Raw genomic sequence first — 19,229 nt, 5'->3', positions numbered from 1 at the left:
TACAAAATTATGCACAAAATGTGTAGCATTTTTATCTTCAAATGCCTCAAATATTCAAACGGGAATAAATATAGGTGCAAAGCATCACATGGCCTAAAAGAAGAGTTGCAACAAGAAGATTTGGAATATATATGCAAATATTACAAATATGTGAAAAGAAAAATAAGGGGAAGTCCCTTTCATTTAAATAAAAATATATGGGATATTAAATGGGGAAAATAGTTAGAGGTTAACAGGGATGTTAGAAACCTTTTGCAGTTTGTACAGTGTTCTTTACCTTTTCTCTCGATGGGTGCGTGGATGAAGCCAGTGCTCTCGTTGACGTGGTAGGTCTTCTTATCAAACTGCAGAGTTGGTTCGTCCTCTGTGTCGTTGATGTTGACGATGGCGCGCGTGTTTCCGCCCAGCAGTGCATACACAGGCATGCTCAGCTCCACGTGGAAGCTCTCAGTTCCCTCAAACACCTTGTCATCATTAATCACTATGGTGCACACCTTGGTGTCCTCGCGCTCATCAAACTGTACCTGAGAATTAACGGGACAATAGTGGTGTTAGTCAATATGTGCTTTTGCTTATGATATATTCAATATTTAATGGTCAGTGTATGAAACCAAGAACGCAGATCATGGAGGACGTAGAATAGGAAGCACTTATATTCTTTACAAGATCAGTGCATGTCAAAACAAGATGGCACAAATAAAAAACAGTATATATCGAGAGGTGAAAAGCTACTAATGTTTGAAAGGCCAAGAAATTGAAGCCCTAGTGTCTTAATTGAGGGTAAAACTTCAAACACAAACTTTAGAAACTGTCAAATCATTATTTTGCTGTCAGGAACAATGACAGGAATGTGAGAGTACTGGACGTCAAGATTTGTTCAAACAAAATGATGAATGGTTGTTTTCTAAGGCCAATAGAAAGTCAAAGCCAGAGGTAGAAGAAGGCTGAAGCTTTGACATTTTGTTGTTTTGAAATTTCCTAAACAACAATGAAAACAAAATGATAAAAATTTGACATTGGTAAAGCACGGTTACCTGTCCAGCATATTCCACATAGTCCTGTTGGCCTGGATGGGATCCGACGCTGCTGGTGGAGGTGGCGCTGCCCTGCTCGGTGCGGCAGAGCACGATGGCGTACTGGTTGAGGTTACCTGTTCGCTTCACCGTCACCGCCACCGTGCCGGCCTTCTCACTCACATTGTAGCTGTGGAACCATCAGAGGAAGTGAGAGGTTATGTTACTTAAGGATGCTGGACAGGTACAAAGTGGTATGACTTTTCTTTACAGAGAACTGTTTTGTTATTTAGGGAAAATATTAAGTATTTCATAATGATATTTTTATCTGAGTAAATTCCCCAACAGTGTATGAACAGTTGGTTTTGGTAAAAGCCTCACATATGTTACAGACCTTTTGTGCTCAAAGCTGATGAGTGACCACTGGATGTGAAAGACGTTGTCGCTGACCACATTTGGTTTGCTGTCTTTGACCAGGAACTTGAAGTTGTCCATGGTTTCCTGAACGTTCTCCTGATGCAGCACATAGCGGATCAGACCCAGGTTGATATCAGCTAGAAAGGAACAAGGTCAGATTAATAATGATCTTACATCGAATTCCTTTATTTCACTGTATTCAGTTATTGTTTCTTTTCATCTTTTAAGCTCTTTTCAGGTTACAGAAGGGGTTGGGAGTCAATCATACATCACATTGTGTGGAAGAACATGGAAAGATCCTGTTGTTGGTCATCAGTTCATTGCAGAATGTGAAAAGATATGTTTCTGATATCAAAATAATATTTAAATGTGCCAAAAAAATGTCACAGTTGTCCTATGAGACAATGAGCACCAATATTACCAGCATGTACCTTACTGTGAGGAAGAACACAAACAAAAACAGACTGTCTCTACTGGGATCGAATCTTAATAATACAAATCTTTGTGAAGAATGAGGTTTCTATAAAGTAATGATTCCATAATTTGCAGCCTCTGGCCTTTTTGCATTAATTGAGAGAAATAAAACTTGAAAATGAAGATGAATGTTATCATTGGCTCACAATTTCTGCTTATTTATACCTTCCAGAGGAGGTTGGAGGAAAGGAAATACTTTGTAATTGAGGGCTGAAAGCCACAAAAAGGATGAGAGTCCCTGAGCTAGAAAGATGTTCAAATAACCTTCAGGAAGCTCAGAATAAACTCTTGTAGTGATGAACAGAAAACAGTACCAAATGGGACCAGAGAATATAAAAAAAATGTATGCACTAATATTCAGAACAAGAATATGTTGTTGAGTGCAAGCATATGGCAGAATATGAGAGTAAATGTTGACAGTTGGGGTGATGTTGACAGACAGTTTGTCCAAGTAAATCTCATCAACTATATTCATATTTTTTCTCTCTCAGGGTAAGGATTTATTTTAGTTATTGAATATTTGTTATCATTAAGAAAATGATGTTTACATGCTCCAAATCAAAACGAGAATGCAACACATCAAAGTGACTGTTTTGAGTTGCTCTCCAGCCTAGAGGATCAACATTTCACAAAAGCACTCTGACATTGATCCCTGGCTGCAGCCTAGAGGTGAAGATAAGCAGGCTCATGATGAGAACTCTGCTGATTTAAACTGTAAATTGGCTGGGAAAACTCGGGGATGAAGGAACTGGAAGAAAAACACTCCCACGGCTGCTGAGGGGCCTTTGAAGAAAACTTTCAGGTAGGAATGTGGGGTCACGTTTTTGTCCTTGTTCTTGCATCCTTGACCCTCAACACGTTTCCTTCTCACTGTAAAGAAAATGCAGTGGAGTCTCAATTCAAAACTTCACTGTTAAATGACTGTTTAGCCCTCCTCCTAGTGTGGTACCCATAATACTATGAATTAGCTCAAGAAAACGGATGAACAGGAGAGGGCAGTGACGCAACATCAACCTGGATAAGGGGTCACAAAATGATTAAAGGATAAGAAAGTAAAAAAACAACCTTTCACACTGACTTTCACTTCACTTTACACTTTTTTGAATTTTAGCTTTTCTTTTTTGAAATACTAGATACTTTTCCCTCTGCAGGCATTGACAAATCCTTCAAATTAAATAATCTTAGAAGAAAAAACAACCAGAACTTGTGATTAGGGGTCACAAGCAGACATAGCTTCAGTTTAAGGAATCACAATGTTAGAAGCCAAAGAGAAAACACTAGAGTGACGGTGAAAAGAACACAAACTGTTCTGAAGCCGAAACATTAGAAAAAAATCTTCACTTTACTAACAAATAATAGAAATAGCTGAAGTAAATGTAACTATACACAGCTCCTCAAAAAGTAAAAAATAAAAACAAACTAAATATTTTTCTATGTATAGTATTAATATGTATCTGCTGTAAAAATGAAACATCAGGGACAGAAGAAAACAGGATGGAACCTGTGTACCTTGTGTGAAGGTGGGGATGGGGTTTCCAGGTTTCAGCTTGCTCTCCAGGAAACCATGCTTTGGCTCTGTGGTGATTTCGTAAACCAGCTGTACGTCATCTGTATCTGGATCCATGGTCAGCAGCTCCTTCTTGGTGATCAGGTTGGTGGCCTGATGGAAATTAAACAGAAATGACAGAAATGACCACCTTATGTACAATCTAAAGGCGAATGAGTTAGCGGGGCCTTTTTCACCCTCATGAACTACTGTTGATGATGACTGTGTCTCTGACTTCTGTTCTCTCTCTCTCTCTAACTGCTGCAGTGGATCTGGATAAATTAAGGCAATGAATATGTGAACCCTCTGTTTTGCCTTTCACACTGTGTAGTGGTTTCATAAACTTAATACAGATTACGATCCTGTGTTGTTGGAATTGTGTTGTTATTTTTTTAATTACTCAAATGTGTAGTTGAGATGAGAGACTGATCTTTTGTGTCCTAAGTTTGCTATAGTTACACTCTTCTGGAGCACTTTATTTAACCAAAGAGAAAAAATTGGTACACTACTGCTTCTGCCTGTCCTGCTGAAAATGTAGCTTTGAATAATTCAAATAAGCATTTGCTGGTAGATCTATAAAATTTGTTTGTTAAAGTTCTGATTTCTTTCCAGCTGTTAGAAGCAGATGTAAGAGATTAACACTGTATGCTAATTTTCCTCAGTGATAAAACATCCAAAACTTAATTACCTGCAGTGCAAACACAGCCTCAGGATAAATGAACAAAGTGACATTTTTACAACGTCTGCCATAGAAACTAGTGGTTGCATTGTGTTGAGGTGTTTAAACCAGCAGGGGGAGCAAGTAAATTACACATTGTGAGCAAACAGTGATAGAGCTTCTCTTTGCACTTCTGTCAGTCACAAAGACACATTTAATATGTTACTGTGATACAGTTGGTCAGAAAAGACACAGAGCTGTGTTTGCACAATCAAGTCATTCTTGATACAAAAATTGTTTTTACTCAATGAGTTTTGCTGAGCATGCAGACCCCTCTGCAACAACCCAGCCTCCTGCTCAAACCTGTTTGCCTATAAAGTGTCCAGTAAAACCACAGTCTTCTAATTGAGACCAATGAGCAGGAAGAGAGTATTTTAATTTGCAGTGCAATGCAACTTAACTATGGCAATTCGAAAGGGTTTATTAGATTACTTCCTTTTCAGCTAATACGCATCACCATGAAACAGAGCAAAGACTAGTGTGTTTGCAGACGTTCATGAGGAGGCGACCCTGCAAGAGGAAGACTTGTACCTTGTTTTCCATGTACTCCAGCCACTGCAGTCCCAGGTTGGTGACGATACGTGGCGTGCCATCGTCAACTGGCAGAATATCGATCTTGAACTTCTGTGGAGCAGCAGTCACTATCTGGAAAACCGAAAAAATTGCCATAAAAAATACATCTCAAAAAAGAGGACACATATTTTCTCATTTACTCCTGGTTGTCTCTAGCCATGCAAATAGTTTTGATTTTATTGGCCCATTGAGATATCTGTCCCTCAGATTACTGCCTAAATTCCAATACAATTTAAGTGAATACAAAGCAATTTGTGGCTGGATATAGGTTGAATGTCATAGTGAAAAAAAACAAGAATGGCAGGTTATTACTTTATTGATTTGTCCCTTTCAAGCTGTAATGCTAAATCAGACAAACTACTCCAATATTACTAGTTACTGCATTGTGTCCGAGGTACAAGAGGGAATACAGAAAGAGCAGCCTATCATCACACAGACGCTGTTAAGGCCAACTTTGACACGTGCCATTTGAAGGATGCATTCATCCAAAGGACGTTATGGGAGCTCATACATTATTTAATAACACGGCAGCTGTGGAACAAATTCACCTCCGGCAGCGTTAAGGCCACAAACCGTCTTCTGAGCTGCAGACCATGTGTGACCACTGAGCCAAATGAACCCCAGCGATCGAAAGATATTAAACACAAGCCTGAGAAATGTGTGTGTGTGTGTGATTGGGGATATCAATACCTGCCTGCTGTCATTTAGTTTAATCATATGGACTATTTGTAGTGACAGGTGGTGAAGGGCGGCTGAGAGGGACAGCTAAATTGACAAGCAGAGGAGTCAATTCACCCCGAGGCTTGCTCATAACTGCCACCATAAAGCTGACATTAACAACACACACACACATAAAGATGTTCATACTTCTATACTTGTGAGGACTCTCTTTTAAAGGTGGGGAATGCGATTCTGGAGAAATCCAATACCATGATAAATACCATGATTTGAGAGCGAACGACACACCAAATAATGTAACTAACGTTAGCTAGGATGTGGGTTAGCAAACTGTTGCAACAGTTGCTGCTACGAAGCTATCCAGCTAAGCTAAGCTAGTCAGAGAGGACGAGACGGTTTCCCAGAGCCAGCAGATTTTTTTTTCAGCGCACGCACAGAATAGACAGCTAGCGAACCGTGAGGAGATATTCGCTGAATTTGACGAAAAGACGTGTATTGGATTAGAATCGCATACCCCACCTTTAATGCATTCTAGACCAGTGGTTTCTGGTCTAACCCAGAAAACAAACCACTGGAGGGATGGCAAGATGAATCTAAGGGATTGCAAGATGATTTTCGGGTAGGAAGTAAAATTCTGCTACACTAAACTGTGATAAGTTTTTATACTTAAGTTTTACCCCTAAAGGCCTCTAAAGGTTATTCAAATGAAATAATCTGTGAGAGTACTACTCTGCTTCACCTTCCAAACAGGTCCACACAAAATTGTCCTCACTTTCCAAAACTGTTCTAATTTTCCAAATTTTCTTCTCCTCTCAAAAATGTCCTTACTTTCCGTAAATTGTCACGCTACAAAGTTCCAAAAATGCCCTCACTCTCTGAATAGCCTAACTTTTCCAGAAATGTTCTCACTTTAAAAAAATATCTTCACTTTCCAAGAATGTCCTGACTTTGTCATTCTCCAGGTCTAGAACTCATCTTGGTCCTCACAAAGATAGAAGTACAAGAGCAGACACACAAACTGCTGATTCACACCTTCCATCATAAAAAAGGTCAGAGCAGTGACTCCACCCCCCACCCCTCACACATGCACTCACAAACACACACACACACACACACATACAGACACACCCACCCGTGCCCTCTGCTAATTCAATCATCTAGCAATAAAAATGTCAGGAAGCTGCCTCATACACACACACCAACACAAATTTAGCCTTCATGCTGTGCTAAAAATGTCAACGCGCACACACGCATTACACACACACACGTTGTTACCTCCTTGCCACCCTCCTCCACCATGAAGAGCAGGTTGGTGCCATCGGCCACAGTGAAGGTGAAGCGGTCTTTGAGCGAGTTGGAGCCGTCATGGTTGTAGCTGATGCGGTTCTGGTAGATGTCGTCCATGGTGAAACTGCTGGTCTGCCGGTAGTGTTGGCCGTTGCTCGTGCGCTCTATGGTGCCGTGACGAGGAGCCTGGACAACAGTGAAGACAATGGACTCCGCCTGGATAAAGTTTAGTTTTAGTAGAAGAAAATGGAAGGAGAGGAATGGACGAGAGGTGAAGAAGAGAAATGTTGACTGAATGGTGAGCAAGTTATGTTTGATATCAGTTTGTTCGTCAAAATCTGTGAAAAGAGAGAAACAGTGAGGGTTTCTTTTTAGAGTTCATTTAAATATAGTTTATTATTATTACTTTGCAGGGAAATCTTTCCTAGAAGAACAGGCAGGTCTTTTTTTTTTCTTTTTTCTGGCTTTCTGAACAACAGAGGCCAGTTTACACAGCTTAGTTTGGCCAGCTTAGCTGTTGCTCACCAACTATTATTTGGAGGTCCTGCTCTTTAAAAGGTTAAAAAAAAAGATATAATTAAAAATGAAAGTTGCCGAAGAGTTTCAGGGATTTGTGAAGCCAGTGTCCTACCTCAGTGTCTGCATCAGTGGCTTTCAGCTCAAATTCGGTGATGGTCTTCCTCACTCCTTCCTGGACCCTCATGCCAGGAATAAGGAGAAGCGGCAGGGAGTCGTCCACTGGCTTAATGGTAATATAGAACGTCTGGGCAACCTGGAGACAACATACACAGGGCAATATGAATCAATTTTGAAGCAATGCAGATGTGCAACTCTTTCCCAATATTTATCACTACAAGTATTTTTGGGTTCATTTCATTTTCTCTAAACTTATATGTTCTGTTTCTTCCATCTTTCTAAGGCAACACTGCTCATTTTGTTCACCAGGAAATATTACTCGTGCGTCTTCAGTTAAAGATTACTTTTGTCACAGACCACTGAAAACCATGTAGCTCCAAATTTGGTGATTTAGAAATGTTCATATAAATTTGAAGGATTCAGTGTTCCTTTACGGGTTGACTCCTACTTCTTAAATAGGTTTATGTTTTTTCAAGTGTTAAAACAATACTGACATGCCCAAATGTACCATATGTAAAGAGTGAATATTGTACTAAAACAGCGTAACTTTGGCACCTTTGGATACTCACTTGATTTATGCTCACACTGCTGGAGCCTCATATTAACTTCAGCTGAATGCATTTTTGCACAGAACGAGAACTCTGGATTTTGTCCCCCATCACTAACATTGCTTTAGCATGGGATTTCTTCACAGCCAGTACGGACAGGAGGAACAATTACAGTGACCTATAACTCTTTCAATATACATGTGGGCATGTGTGCATTGGAGAGACTTGAAAAAATGTGAACCTATCCTCGAAGCCTATTGGATTATCTGAAAATATGCCATGACTCAAAGCTGAAAACAGGGCTGTTTTTCTTAGCTCGTGAGAACGTTTTGGACATACATGGTTTTCACAGGACAGCGATGATATGCAATGTTATTTTCATTGTATTGCACTGAGAGCAATGATGATGGTAATGGTGCTGAAGAGATAAAATACAATGTGCCACTAACTGTATACGGTTCAGTCAAGTGAGAAAACTATATGCAGTCACTTTCTATACTGTATGCCCAGGTGGAAATTTAACAAATGGAACAACATATCTGTCATGGAAACTTTAAAACCTAACATAACCCAAATAGCACAAGCTGCAGTTATAACAGAAACTGTGTACTGCTATGCCATTGAGCAATCCCATCTCAGCACACACTAAGTAAAACATTGTGCTTTAGTATCACTTTAAAAAGCAAAAAAACAACAACAAAAAAAAACCCCAACTTAATTTCAATGCAAAACATACTCTTCAACTGGAGAGTAACAAAAGTAAAAGCACCAAACCACTTCACACACACACTAACCACTACAGTGGCCACAAAAGCCTCCACACACTGCAGTCAGCCAGGCGTGAAGGCCAAATGACCTTCTTCACATGTTTACTCAAGTCCTTTTGGTCCTCATTAGTCTGGATTAGCAAGGCAGATTTATGCATGAGGCGAACTGGAAGGGCTGGCGAGCCACTTCCTCACCACTCAAAAAGCTTGTTAGATTTGGTATATATATTTATATAAATATATTAATATATTTTATAAAATCTTTGATGCCTTATACTGAATAGTAATTATTGTGCTATGGGTCAGAAAACTTTTTCTGACCCTTTTAATAAAGGATTGTTGCAAGATATTTCAGGCTAAAAAGCTTCTTGTCAAAACAAAAAAGCCAATGACAGAGCAGTCTGAAGGGCTTTTTATGTGGAGGACGAACACTGCCTGTCTTTAATTCATTATAATGAGAACTGAGAACACAGGCGTGCCAAATCAGGTTTGTTATTGTTAAAAAGTGCTCAAACTCCAATCACATACATGCTCGTCTGTCTCTTTGAACAGAGTTGTCTGATCCTAAACTTTTGATTGTGTGATGGGGAATGTCTACTTTGAGCTGACCACTTATTTCGCACATGGCTAAGACTTATTTCTGTTGTAGCCTACCTACTTACGGCACTGAGCATAGCCCTCTTTAACACAGTCTTTGTGAAATAATACATTTCAAAATTGCCGCCCAAACATAAATTAGCTATGAGACCTTATGCTCTTCAGGAAAAGGAGGATTCCCCTTTACTAAAATAATGAATTTAATGATTCACATATCTCAACTCTACCAATGCTCTCTTTGTCACACATTTCAAATCTGTATGACTCACTGTGTGGAAACGTGAGTCCAGACATTGCTGTGGCACTAAAAACTGATTTGGCGGCCCAGTGTGAGTGAATCAAAGTAACTGATTTCAGAATACTGAATGTTTTAATTAAAGTTTAGTTTCTAAGACAAATCTAAAGGGTCACAAGATGATATGTTATGTTTCTTTTTTACAACTGTTAAACTGTTTTTCTTGTGAAATACTGAATACTTTCACTTCTTCTGGGAGGGAAAAATCTGTTTGGTTGAACTGCTAATATATATTGCGCCCACAGACATGCACTCAGACCTCATTTGCAAGATTTCCAATCTCAATGGCCATAACCTGTTATGGAAGGTCACAAGCAGATATTGCTTCATTTGAAGGGGTCATAAGAAAAGAAGGTTGGGAACCGCTGGTTATGTCATGACTAATACCCTGTCCATCAGTGTCTGTGCTGAAAGGATCAAGAAGATCAGAGGATCCCTACCTGAAACCACTTAACTTGTCAAAATGTAGGTATTATGGAAACATTCTTCAAGGTGCCACATTGTTGGACCAAACTGAACCAAGCCACCCCTAATGGGGTCTTCAAAGCCCTTTTTATTCTTTAGAGTTGACGCCCTCATTCACCTCATTTGTCCCGTCCGACACGGTGAAGGAGAAGTGGTCGGCATGCTTCTCTTCTTCACTGGTGTGGACGTACTGGATGCTGCGTGACGCCAGATCGGCCTGGGTGAACATGCTGATTCTGGTGCCTGGAGAGAGAAGAAGAATAGTTGTGAAACAATCATCAAAAAATAATTTACTTGCTCTTTCTTTGAACACCCACACACTCAGTGATTCATCCTGACACACATACAGGCTACACAGAAACTGTACACACACAGATGCAGACAAACACACACAAACACAAAATACATCATTACGACATCCATTCTTTCCCTCTTACTCTTTGAACACATGCCGCCACACTCACTTTGTTACTTATTGTTTATGCATTTTGTTGTTTTTCTACAAATCTATTGAATTTCAGTGACGACTGTCTTCTGCCTAATTCTTCCGAGTCTGTTTGTCATTGTGAGTTTTGTTTTTATCATCTTTTCTATTTTGGCATCAGGTGGTTTTATCAGCATCCCTTGCCAATTGTCTCAGAAAACACACTGTGTTCCTTTCCTCTTTTCCTTTTTGGCTTTTATCATTTTAATGAGCAAATAAACTAAACTAAAGCTAATGTCATACCTATTTAACGAGGCTCCAGCTCCTCTTCACTCTCTAAAGCCTCCACGGATTAAAACTCAGTGGGAAACCTAATCAGGTTTGATTGCAACGATCAAACATTACTCTGCGTGAAACTAAAAAAACATATTTTGCGACATAGGAGTTCTATTTCTGCTGATTTGTTGAGGCTGGATACTTAAAGACACTTTCATAAAGGAGACAATGTAGTTCTTTGTATGATACCTAGATGTATTTATGGTTACGTTTGATGATAAAGTCTTTAGTTAAATAGTTATGTAGGACGAATGCAAAAGAGAGAATGGACAGATGCCAAATTTCCATTTTTTCGGATTTCCATCTCAGATATTTCATTTTATTAACATTTCATTTTCATGGCAGTCAGTTTAACAAATCAAAAATGTTACCATATAAATTGCTATATTAATACTAGATGGGTGTAGGCAGGTTTTATGCCTAGAAATGAAAGCATGCAAGTCCTACAATTCAAAGCCAACAGGATTTTCCCATTACCTGGTGTTATATTTTAAATTAGACAGTCACTGTTTGTTACAGTCCTGTCATTGTATGAAGGGATATTCAATTATCTATAAATGGACATCTCATGCTGCCAGTGACTTTGATGTGAAGGTAATAACATGTTGAATATTACAGCCTGGCGATGGAATCAAAGTTATTTCCCAAAGCAGACAGGATGGGTGAAAAGTTATTTTCCTGTGCAGATGGGAGGAATTTTCCAAAAACTAAATCCCAATGAAGCAGGTCAGATATTAAGCAGGGAGTGCAATAACTCATTCAACATGTCACCGAGGGCATTAAGGAAATGGAAATGAAAGCTTTTCAACATCAATCTTCTTCACTTTTGACACAGTGAAGCACCCTGAAGTCTATGGCCCTCCTAGTAGCTTGTGCCATCTATTCCCCAGCTGGAAGTTTATACATCATCATAATCAGGACAGAGACACAGGGAATCAGAGGCAATATTCTCAGTCAGTGATGAAAATACCTGCTTATTTGCCTCATCGTATTAAACGGAAATCTATTGTACCTTTCATTTGTCTCGAGAGGAAATACAAAGTTTTTGTTTTCCAGAAGTTTAAACACAGACTAAATGCTGTGTGCGCATTGTGTGTGCAAAACTGATTTAATTATATGATATGATCACAGTTCTTATTTTCACAAATAAAGTCAAAAGATTAAAAAGGCTGTAAGAGTTATTTACTCAAAACTAGAAAAATGATTAGGGAAAGTGTTGGTGGGTCAATAGTTTTAGGGTTGTACAATTTAAATTCACTATATGAGATCATTATTATTTTTATTTATTATAAATAAACATTATTACTAAAAGTAGTGTACATTTTCCAAAGCATGCAATTCCAAGTGTGACAAATACTGCTTGGTAGGTGGAAAAAAGAGACTTGTAAAGTTCTGAAGCCTTGCCTTGCCTAAATCTGACAAAACATGATCACTGGTAACTTAAGCTTTTAATATATAGCAGTGTTTTATGGACAATAATGCAGAGAAACAACAGAGAGAATTTGGCCGAGAGATTGATAATTGACTGGGAGCTCACTGACAGATGATCCCAATGACTGCATGTAAGGGGGCAGTGCTTACACTGCTTTCAATAGTTGTGTCCCAATTCCATACTACACACTAATTCTTAGCATGGTTTGAGTATGTAGCTTGTTCACACATATGTTTATTCAAAAAAGTGAGTATGCAAACTAAAAAACTAGATTTCTGAGTGTGTTGTTGATGTTTTACTATCGGCCCACAACAGACTGCAAAAAGGAAATGGAGGTAAAAAACTGAATTGCTAATGGCTCCGGATAGATCTCAGAAAACAAATAAAACATTAAATATTTGGACAACCATTTTGCTTTCTATTTGTGATGTTGCGAGTGACATTCTAAAGTCTAAAGTATGTTGATTTCTGTATACTAACTGCAAAAAAAGTATACTATAAACATTAGCATATGGTATTACCGGTACATAATCAGTATGTAGTATGGCACTGGGACATAACAAATGCCACAGAGCAGAGCTGGTAAGGAGTGACTCCTTGTAAATGATTTAAACTTCTGTGGGTGGAGCCAAAACGCCACAGTTTTTTGTATTTAAGTCAGCCAACTTGCAGATGTAATTGGCATGATGGGTATTATGACACTAATTAATGTGTGGTTGTTTTTTCTACATTCATGACCACATACAATATGATATTAGAAGATCAGCAGACTAATTAACAATCTGTAACTTTTAAACTCTCATACGACCAAGGTGTAAACAACACAATGCTGTTCAAATGCCTTGAAATCTACACAGCCAGAAGAACTAATGAAGCCTCTTGGATAAGTAGATCGGTCTAATTGCATCTGACTTAATATTTATACTTCCTTTTGAAAACTGAAAGCAATGTTACTTCTGATTGGTGGAGTTGAGAGCAGTCTCTAAGGAGAGACATGGCAGAAAAAAAGCGACCGCTGAACAGCTGCACGACCACTAAAGTCTTGACCGAAATTCATGAGTCAGTGGGCAGTGAGTTATAGTCTTCATTGATTTGTCTAACAAGGCCCTTTTTGACTGTACCACCTGCTCCACCTGAGAGGGGTGTCATAACCTTTGCCAGTCTTCTTTTGAAGACTTTGGCTTTGAAAGTGGGCACTGAAAGAGAGCATTCATCTCTCTGTGCTGTTACCTTGACATTCCTAGTAGGCTGACAAGCTATCCCAAACGAGCAGGGAGCTAGGTGTGCGTGTTAGCATGGAATGAGCTTTGGCTGAATGGCTAGCAGTAATTATCCGGAGCTGCTCTGTGGCTCTGGGGTGAACTGATGCTCGAAGATTGGAGAGCGGTGTTAACATTCAGCTAATTAGCATGCTGCAAGAGCGCTCAGCGATGTGGGGAATCCATTCAGCCGGGGCAGAATTGTTCAATAGCACGGAAGCAAATAATCACCACTTTGTGGTTGGAAGATGCATCAATTTCTTTTCTTTTCATTTTGTTTTTACATAAACAACATTTTAAGGTGACATTCAGTAAGAGACGATGTTTTATTTCCCAGTGGAAATAAAAACAGTGGTTTTGTGATATTTTGTGATAAATGTGCATTTATGAAGTTGTTGTACTTCAAGTGAGTTTGGGAATACACTGAACACGCACTAGAAATTTAGTTAAGGCTGCAGTCATTCAATATCTGTGTGTGTGTGCCAAAAAAAAAGCATGAAAGACAGAGTGTATGAGTGTGTTTTTAGGGTGCAGCTGGAATACATCAGAGATAAATGAGAGAGGAACTGGAGCAAGGTGCCTTACACTTCCCTCTGTGTGTGTTTGTGTAGAGTTAATTATCAAAGACAGAATGAACTTTACTGAATATGAATTCATGGTATATTAGTCTGCAGAAAATCAATTAGACTCATCAATGTGTGAATGAGTATTTTTCAGCTCCCCCCCAAAACACACACCAACACCTGCCTATGTTCACTACCTACATTGTCTGCATTTATTTTCTAAATGCCTTATGAATAACATTAACATTCATCTTTGTATTGCATAAACTTAAAGGTGAAGATCAGCCAAAATATTATTTTCACTGTTCTAACAGTTTCTCATTTCTCACATCCAGAGCACAAACTATTTTTTTTGTTTCTTAAATAATGCATGTTGTTGTATTATCAGTGGATTTTTGCAAAAGATCTTATGTGTTTCTCATAAGAGATTCATTTCACTCAATATAAAGTACACAAAACTATTCGGCCTGTCCTTTGGTACATAATAATGTTGTCCTTGAGCTTCAGTGTCAGATTGTGCAGTTTTGAAGATGATGTATGTGATATGACTGAAAGCCCCAGAACAGCTGCTAAAATGACATTTTTTGTCAGCTGCTGTTTCTAAGTTAAAAAATAAACTTTGAACCTCAGTCAGTTCCTGTTTTGTGCTGTAAAGCAATCCAGCAGATTTTCCTTCGTATCCCAAAGCTGTGACGAAGTCTCATTGTAGAAAACCAGTACAGGAGAGGAAATACAAGAGTCCAGCGCATTTTTATTGAATACTATATTCTAACAGGATAAACTACTAGCTTCTGACAGTCAGTGGCATGTATTGTGCTCTGCCCTAGTGTCTGTTTTGATGCTACCACTGGGGGGCGCCGCAGTAGGAACTTGGACATTACATGCATTTAAAAAGTTAAGAAAAATTGTGATGAGGTAAATCATGTGAATAAAGTTTCCATCTCTGCCAAATGCAGAAGAGAGGCTGAAGTAGCAGTCTACTCTCCTGGTCATGTTTATTTTGCTGCGATTATATTAACACCTCAAATAATGGCATGGACATGTCTTTTTGACGTTACATTGCTGTACATGGCACCTTTAACATTGTTGATTTGTCCCCTGTTGAAAACAATAAGGCATAATAATATGCTCTAATATAAGTATCACAGACCAAGTAAATAAGTAACTTTCAGTTCCAAAACGTGAAACACAGATCTGGTGTCGGTACCTGGGTTGGCAGCGTGCTCCAGGTGACCCAGACTCGTCTGTTTGGTGATGCGGTAGATAAGCTCGCCCGGTTCGCTGTCCTGGTCGCTGGCCGACAGCTGCAGCGTGGTCAGCTTTTTCATTGAGTTTTCATCCAGCACCAGGCCTTTGTTCACCACCACAGACGGAGGAAGACGGTCCTCTGGAGGAGAGAAGAGGAGAGGAAAATCATCAAAGGAAAGAAGAAGAGACCCCTCCAAGCAAAGATTCATCAGTAAAACCATGGTGGCCTTTCCCGAGTTCAACAATTCAACAATTCATCCAAAAGGAGATAAAAATATTAAGAGTCAATTTCTCATCCTGGTAAAAAATGAACAAGATGAACTGAAGCAGTGGAGGAGAAAGACGCTGAGACTGATTGGGGAGGGAGAGGGAAAGGAGAGAAGATAAGAGGAGCAGAAGGGTATATTAAGAACTGGAGAAATGGAGAAATGACACAACTACAAGTACAAAATGGGAAAAGAGTAAGTTGGGTGAAGGCACAGGGGGGAGTGAAAGAGTGATATAGGTTTGAGAGATTTGGACAAACAGATTAGGAAAGATTGAGAGAAGTGCAGGGAAGTAACGAGAGGGCAGTGTGGTAGGAAGAGATATGAACAGAGTAGTAGTCACTGTAGTCACATCTGAGAGAGCAGAAGAGAGAAAAAAGTGAGGGAATAATATAGAACAGGAAAAAAAAGTGGACTGGGAAAGATATGAGAGAATCAGGAAGCTGTTCGGCTGTGAGGGACAGACAATCCTTCAGTCTCCAGCAGCTTGTAATGCAAACGGTTTGGCTGAGTCCCCAGAAGGAAGTGAGTGGAAAAATAAAGTTTTGGTGTGTTTTCAGCCATCGCAGGCTACAAGAAACTATCCAGCTGACTGAGAGACACTGAACTTTTATGATACAGTGGACTACATTTGCATGAACTTTCTTCTTCCACAAAACAGCCCCGACATTTTCTCAAAATATGTATGTATTTAGAACAAAGTATTAATTTAATTTTACCAATTTTCGATTATCTCTGAAATGAAGTGATAATTTCACAATGTAAATTAGAGGTCTTCAAGGGGTCCAAAATTTTGAACACGATCCGAAACAAACAGGTGGAAAACCTACCCGAAACCGTCGTGCATACAGTTTAGAATTAAATCAAATATCGAAACTTGACCCTATCCGGATTGGACCAGAGTATAAAGTATAAAGCTGATTCAAAATGTGGTGGACCCAAAAAGACCCAAACAGTGAGAAAAGATGGACACTGGCGGCAGTATGCTGATCAGCTACTTAAAAAGTAGCGGTCAAGCAATGTCAGCAATACAAGAATCAAGATCACAGTTCACACTCTCCGTCTGACTCCTGTGATGATGACAACGCACCACAAGATCAGAGCTCATGGCACTCAGGTATTAGACTTATACAAAACACAGACCTGAGACCTGCGGCAAAGTAAGATTTCCCTAACCGACCTTATTAGACTGAATGTAATTTGGACTGGGTCCCAGGTCAGGTCTTGGTTACCAGGAACTGAGAGGACCCGTGAAGACCTCAATTGTAAATTAAGTAACGCATTTTATTTGTTCCCTTAAGCAATAAACAATTTTATTGATACTATTTACAGTAAAATGCATATCACAAGTTGCACAAACTAAAGCAACTTACTTTTCCTTACATAATTTTAACTTGTGGTCAAGTATCAAAATAGCCACAGATTAATTAACTATTGCTTGACTTTATTGTACTGCAGATCATTTTAGCAGTACAATATACTGTATATTAAACCAGTCTTCCCTTTTAGTATCAGCTGGAAGGTTTCCATGCTCTCTGCCTATAAATGTCAAATCTTGGTGCTTTCGAGTGTGAGGATGAACTCACCTCAACACAGTTTAACCACCTTTTACTTCAACAAAACGAGCTTATTTAACATAAGCAGAAGTGAGAACTAACAAGCTGTCAAAGTGGGTTAGATATAAATACCATTACTATGTACTTTTGTGATTTAGAAAATGCAGACAGTGGCTTGTACAGAAGGTGGCTCTACACAATTCATATTCAGGATGTGTCCAAGGTGCAGTGGCTCATCAGTAAGCATGCAGGACAAAGGGATAAATCTGTAGTAATTGCCTTCTTCTCTCCACCAAATGAAGGAACACTTCAGCCTTTATTTTAGCGCTGCAGGTAATAGAGGATGGAGGGAACCCTACCGAGCACACTGATGAAGAAGGACTGGTCGATCAGTTTGTTGCCCTCTGGATCGACCAGGTTGAACTTGAAAGACAGGCTGCCTCCCTTCTCCCCTTTCTCATGGCTGTACTGCAGCAGTCCTGCAAGACAGGAACGAGCACTCAGTGTTAACTTAATGTTGTGTTTCAGCTCCATGTATAACATTAACTGCTGGGAAAAATAAAAGCATTTAAACATCAAACAGTCATTATCATATTAAACTACAGACATTAGCAAAATTATTGTAAGGAAACTCAACCATAAAAGAGAGCATTGGCAGCTTTTAGCGCCTTCTACTCTTTATTTTACTTTGAGTCCCATGATTGGATTTGAGGGAAAAGTGCTGAACTGCTTTAAGTCTCGTAACAGTTAGATGGCACCGTTCTTCCTCAGCAAAACCTTGCAGAATGATTGTTGGTGGCAGAGGGTGGAAGAAGTTAAAAACATATTTTCTCCTCATTAAAGCCAAAGACAAAACCTTTGAATGATGAAGCAACATCCTCAGATAGGTTTTAAATTTAGATAAATACTAGCACTAACAATACCACTGGTTTGAGACAGAAGCTAAAATTCATAACCAAAAAGGTTATAGTTTTTTGACCTTAAGGTCCAAACCATGATCGGTGTTCATCGCCCTGCCAAATCAAGTACACGTGGTCATTTGAATGTGGACCATGGCCACTGACAGTTGGGGAAGAAGAGGGGAAGAAAGTGCGCTGTGTGGATATTGAGTGTGGAGGTTAAGAGGTCAAATTTTAGAAAATCTGTGGCTAAACCGAAAAGGCTGGGGCAAGTACTGAGGTATTTGTTTCTTGACAATCAAGCTGTAGAATTTACAGTTGCATATTTTAACAACAAATATCTATTGCATCTCAAAAGACTCTCAAGTTCATGTAACCTCCAACTACAGAACAAAACTCAACACACAACTTTTCATGGTGATAAAGCAAAGACTCCAGAAGAATTACACAAATTAAAAGCAGGACTTTTACAATAGCTTACAATAGATCTGTTCTAATAGAACAGAGAAGAGTGTGGAGCTCACCTGAGAAGAGCAGGAGAAAGACAGAAGACCACAAAACAAACAAAAATAGAAAAACTTAAAAAACAAGCTGGTACCTTTGTTGACGTCTTCCTGAGTGAAGCTGTGAACGGGACCTTTAACAGAAATTTTCTCCACGCGTCCGCTCTTGCTGAGCTGGAGTTTGCCGGCTGGAGGGTCTTTGGTGAGGACATACCTGAGCTTCAGGCTGTCTGAGTCGATGTCTGTACCCTTCAGATTCTGCTCTGTGATCTTAGACGAAGATCCTAAAATAATTCAGAACACTCTACGTCTTTAGCTTCTTTTGAATGCTTACACAAAACAAATATTCTCCTCCTCGATAAAACACCACCCCACTCACCCACCCAACCATGACGGTCCTTTATTTGTGATTCATGCATTTTGTTGTTTTGATGCCATTCTCATTCTTGTTAAGTTTCGATGGTTTTTTTCTCTTTCTTTTTTGAATGAGATGTTTAATTTTATCTGAACAAGTCTTGTTGTCAAAATTACAATCTGTACCTCTTTTTTCTACCTTGTGTAAAAGCAAATACAGTACTACATTAGCTGCTTACACCCACTTGGAGCCAGTAAAATGATATTATGTATTCAGTGTATTCATTATATTTTCAAGGCCTTAATTAAAGACATTTCTCACACTTTCTAAGAATATACTGAGACCTTGTATTAACACAAAACATGACAGATCCA

The 19,229-nt window shown here is 39.2% G+C and overlaps 1 protein-coding gene across 2 annotated transcripts in view; it reads right to left on the bottom strand.

The window, feature by feature from the left end:
• fras1 (Fraser extracellular matrix complex subunit 1) overlaps positions 1-19,229 on the bottom strand; it is a 252,323-nt gene that overhangs the window by 15,971 nt on the left and 217,123 nt on the right. For both annotated transcript variants that reach the window (XM_044195242.1, XM_044195243.1), the window contains exons 44-54: positions 18,596-18,784; positions 17,458-17,577; positions 15,236-15,415; positions 10,133-10,257; positions 7,338-7,478; positions 6,695-6,922; positions 4,700-4,813; positions 3,414-3,564; positions 1,408-1,567; positions 1,035-1,203; positions 278-524 (exon numbers count right to left, since the gene is read on the bottom strand). In XM_044195242.1, the coding sequence (XP_044051177.1) occupies positions 278-524; positions 1,035-1,203; positions 1,408-1,567; positions 3,414-3,564; positions 4,700-4,813; positions 6,695-6,922; positions 7,338-7,478; positions 10,133-10,257; positions 15,236-15,415; positions 17,458-17,577; positions 18,596-18,784 (1,824 nt within the window). The remainder of the gene's footprint in view (positions 1-277; positions 525-1,034; positions 1,204-1,407; positions 1,568-3,413; positions 3,565-4,699; positions 4,814-6,694; positions 6,923-7,337; positions 7,479-10,132; positions 10,258-15,235; positions 15,416-17,457; positions 17,578-18,595; positions 18,785-19,229) is intronic.

Source organism: Siniperca chuatsi, linkage group LG5 (genome assembly GCF_020085105.1).
Source record: "Siniperca chuatsi isolate FFG_IHB_CAS linkage group LG5, ASM2008510v1, whole genome shotgun sequence".
NCBI classification, from domain to species: Eukaryota; Metazoa; Chordata; class Actinopteri; order Centrarchiformes; family Sinipercidae; genus Siniperca; species Siniperca chuatsi.
This window is presented reverse-complemented; position numbering and strand designations above follow the sequence as displayed.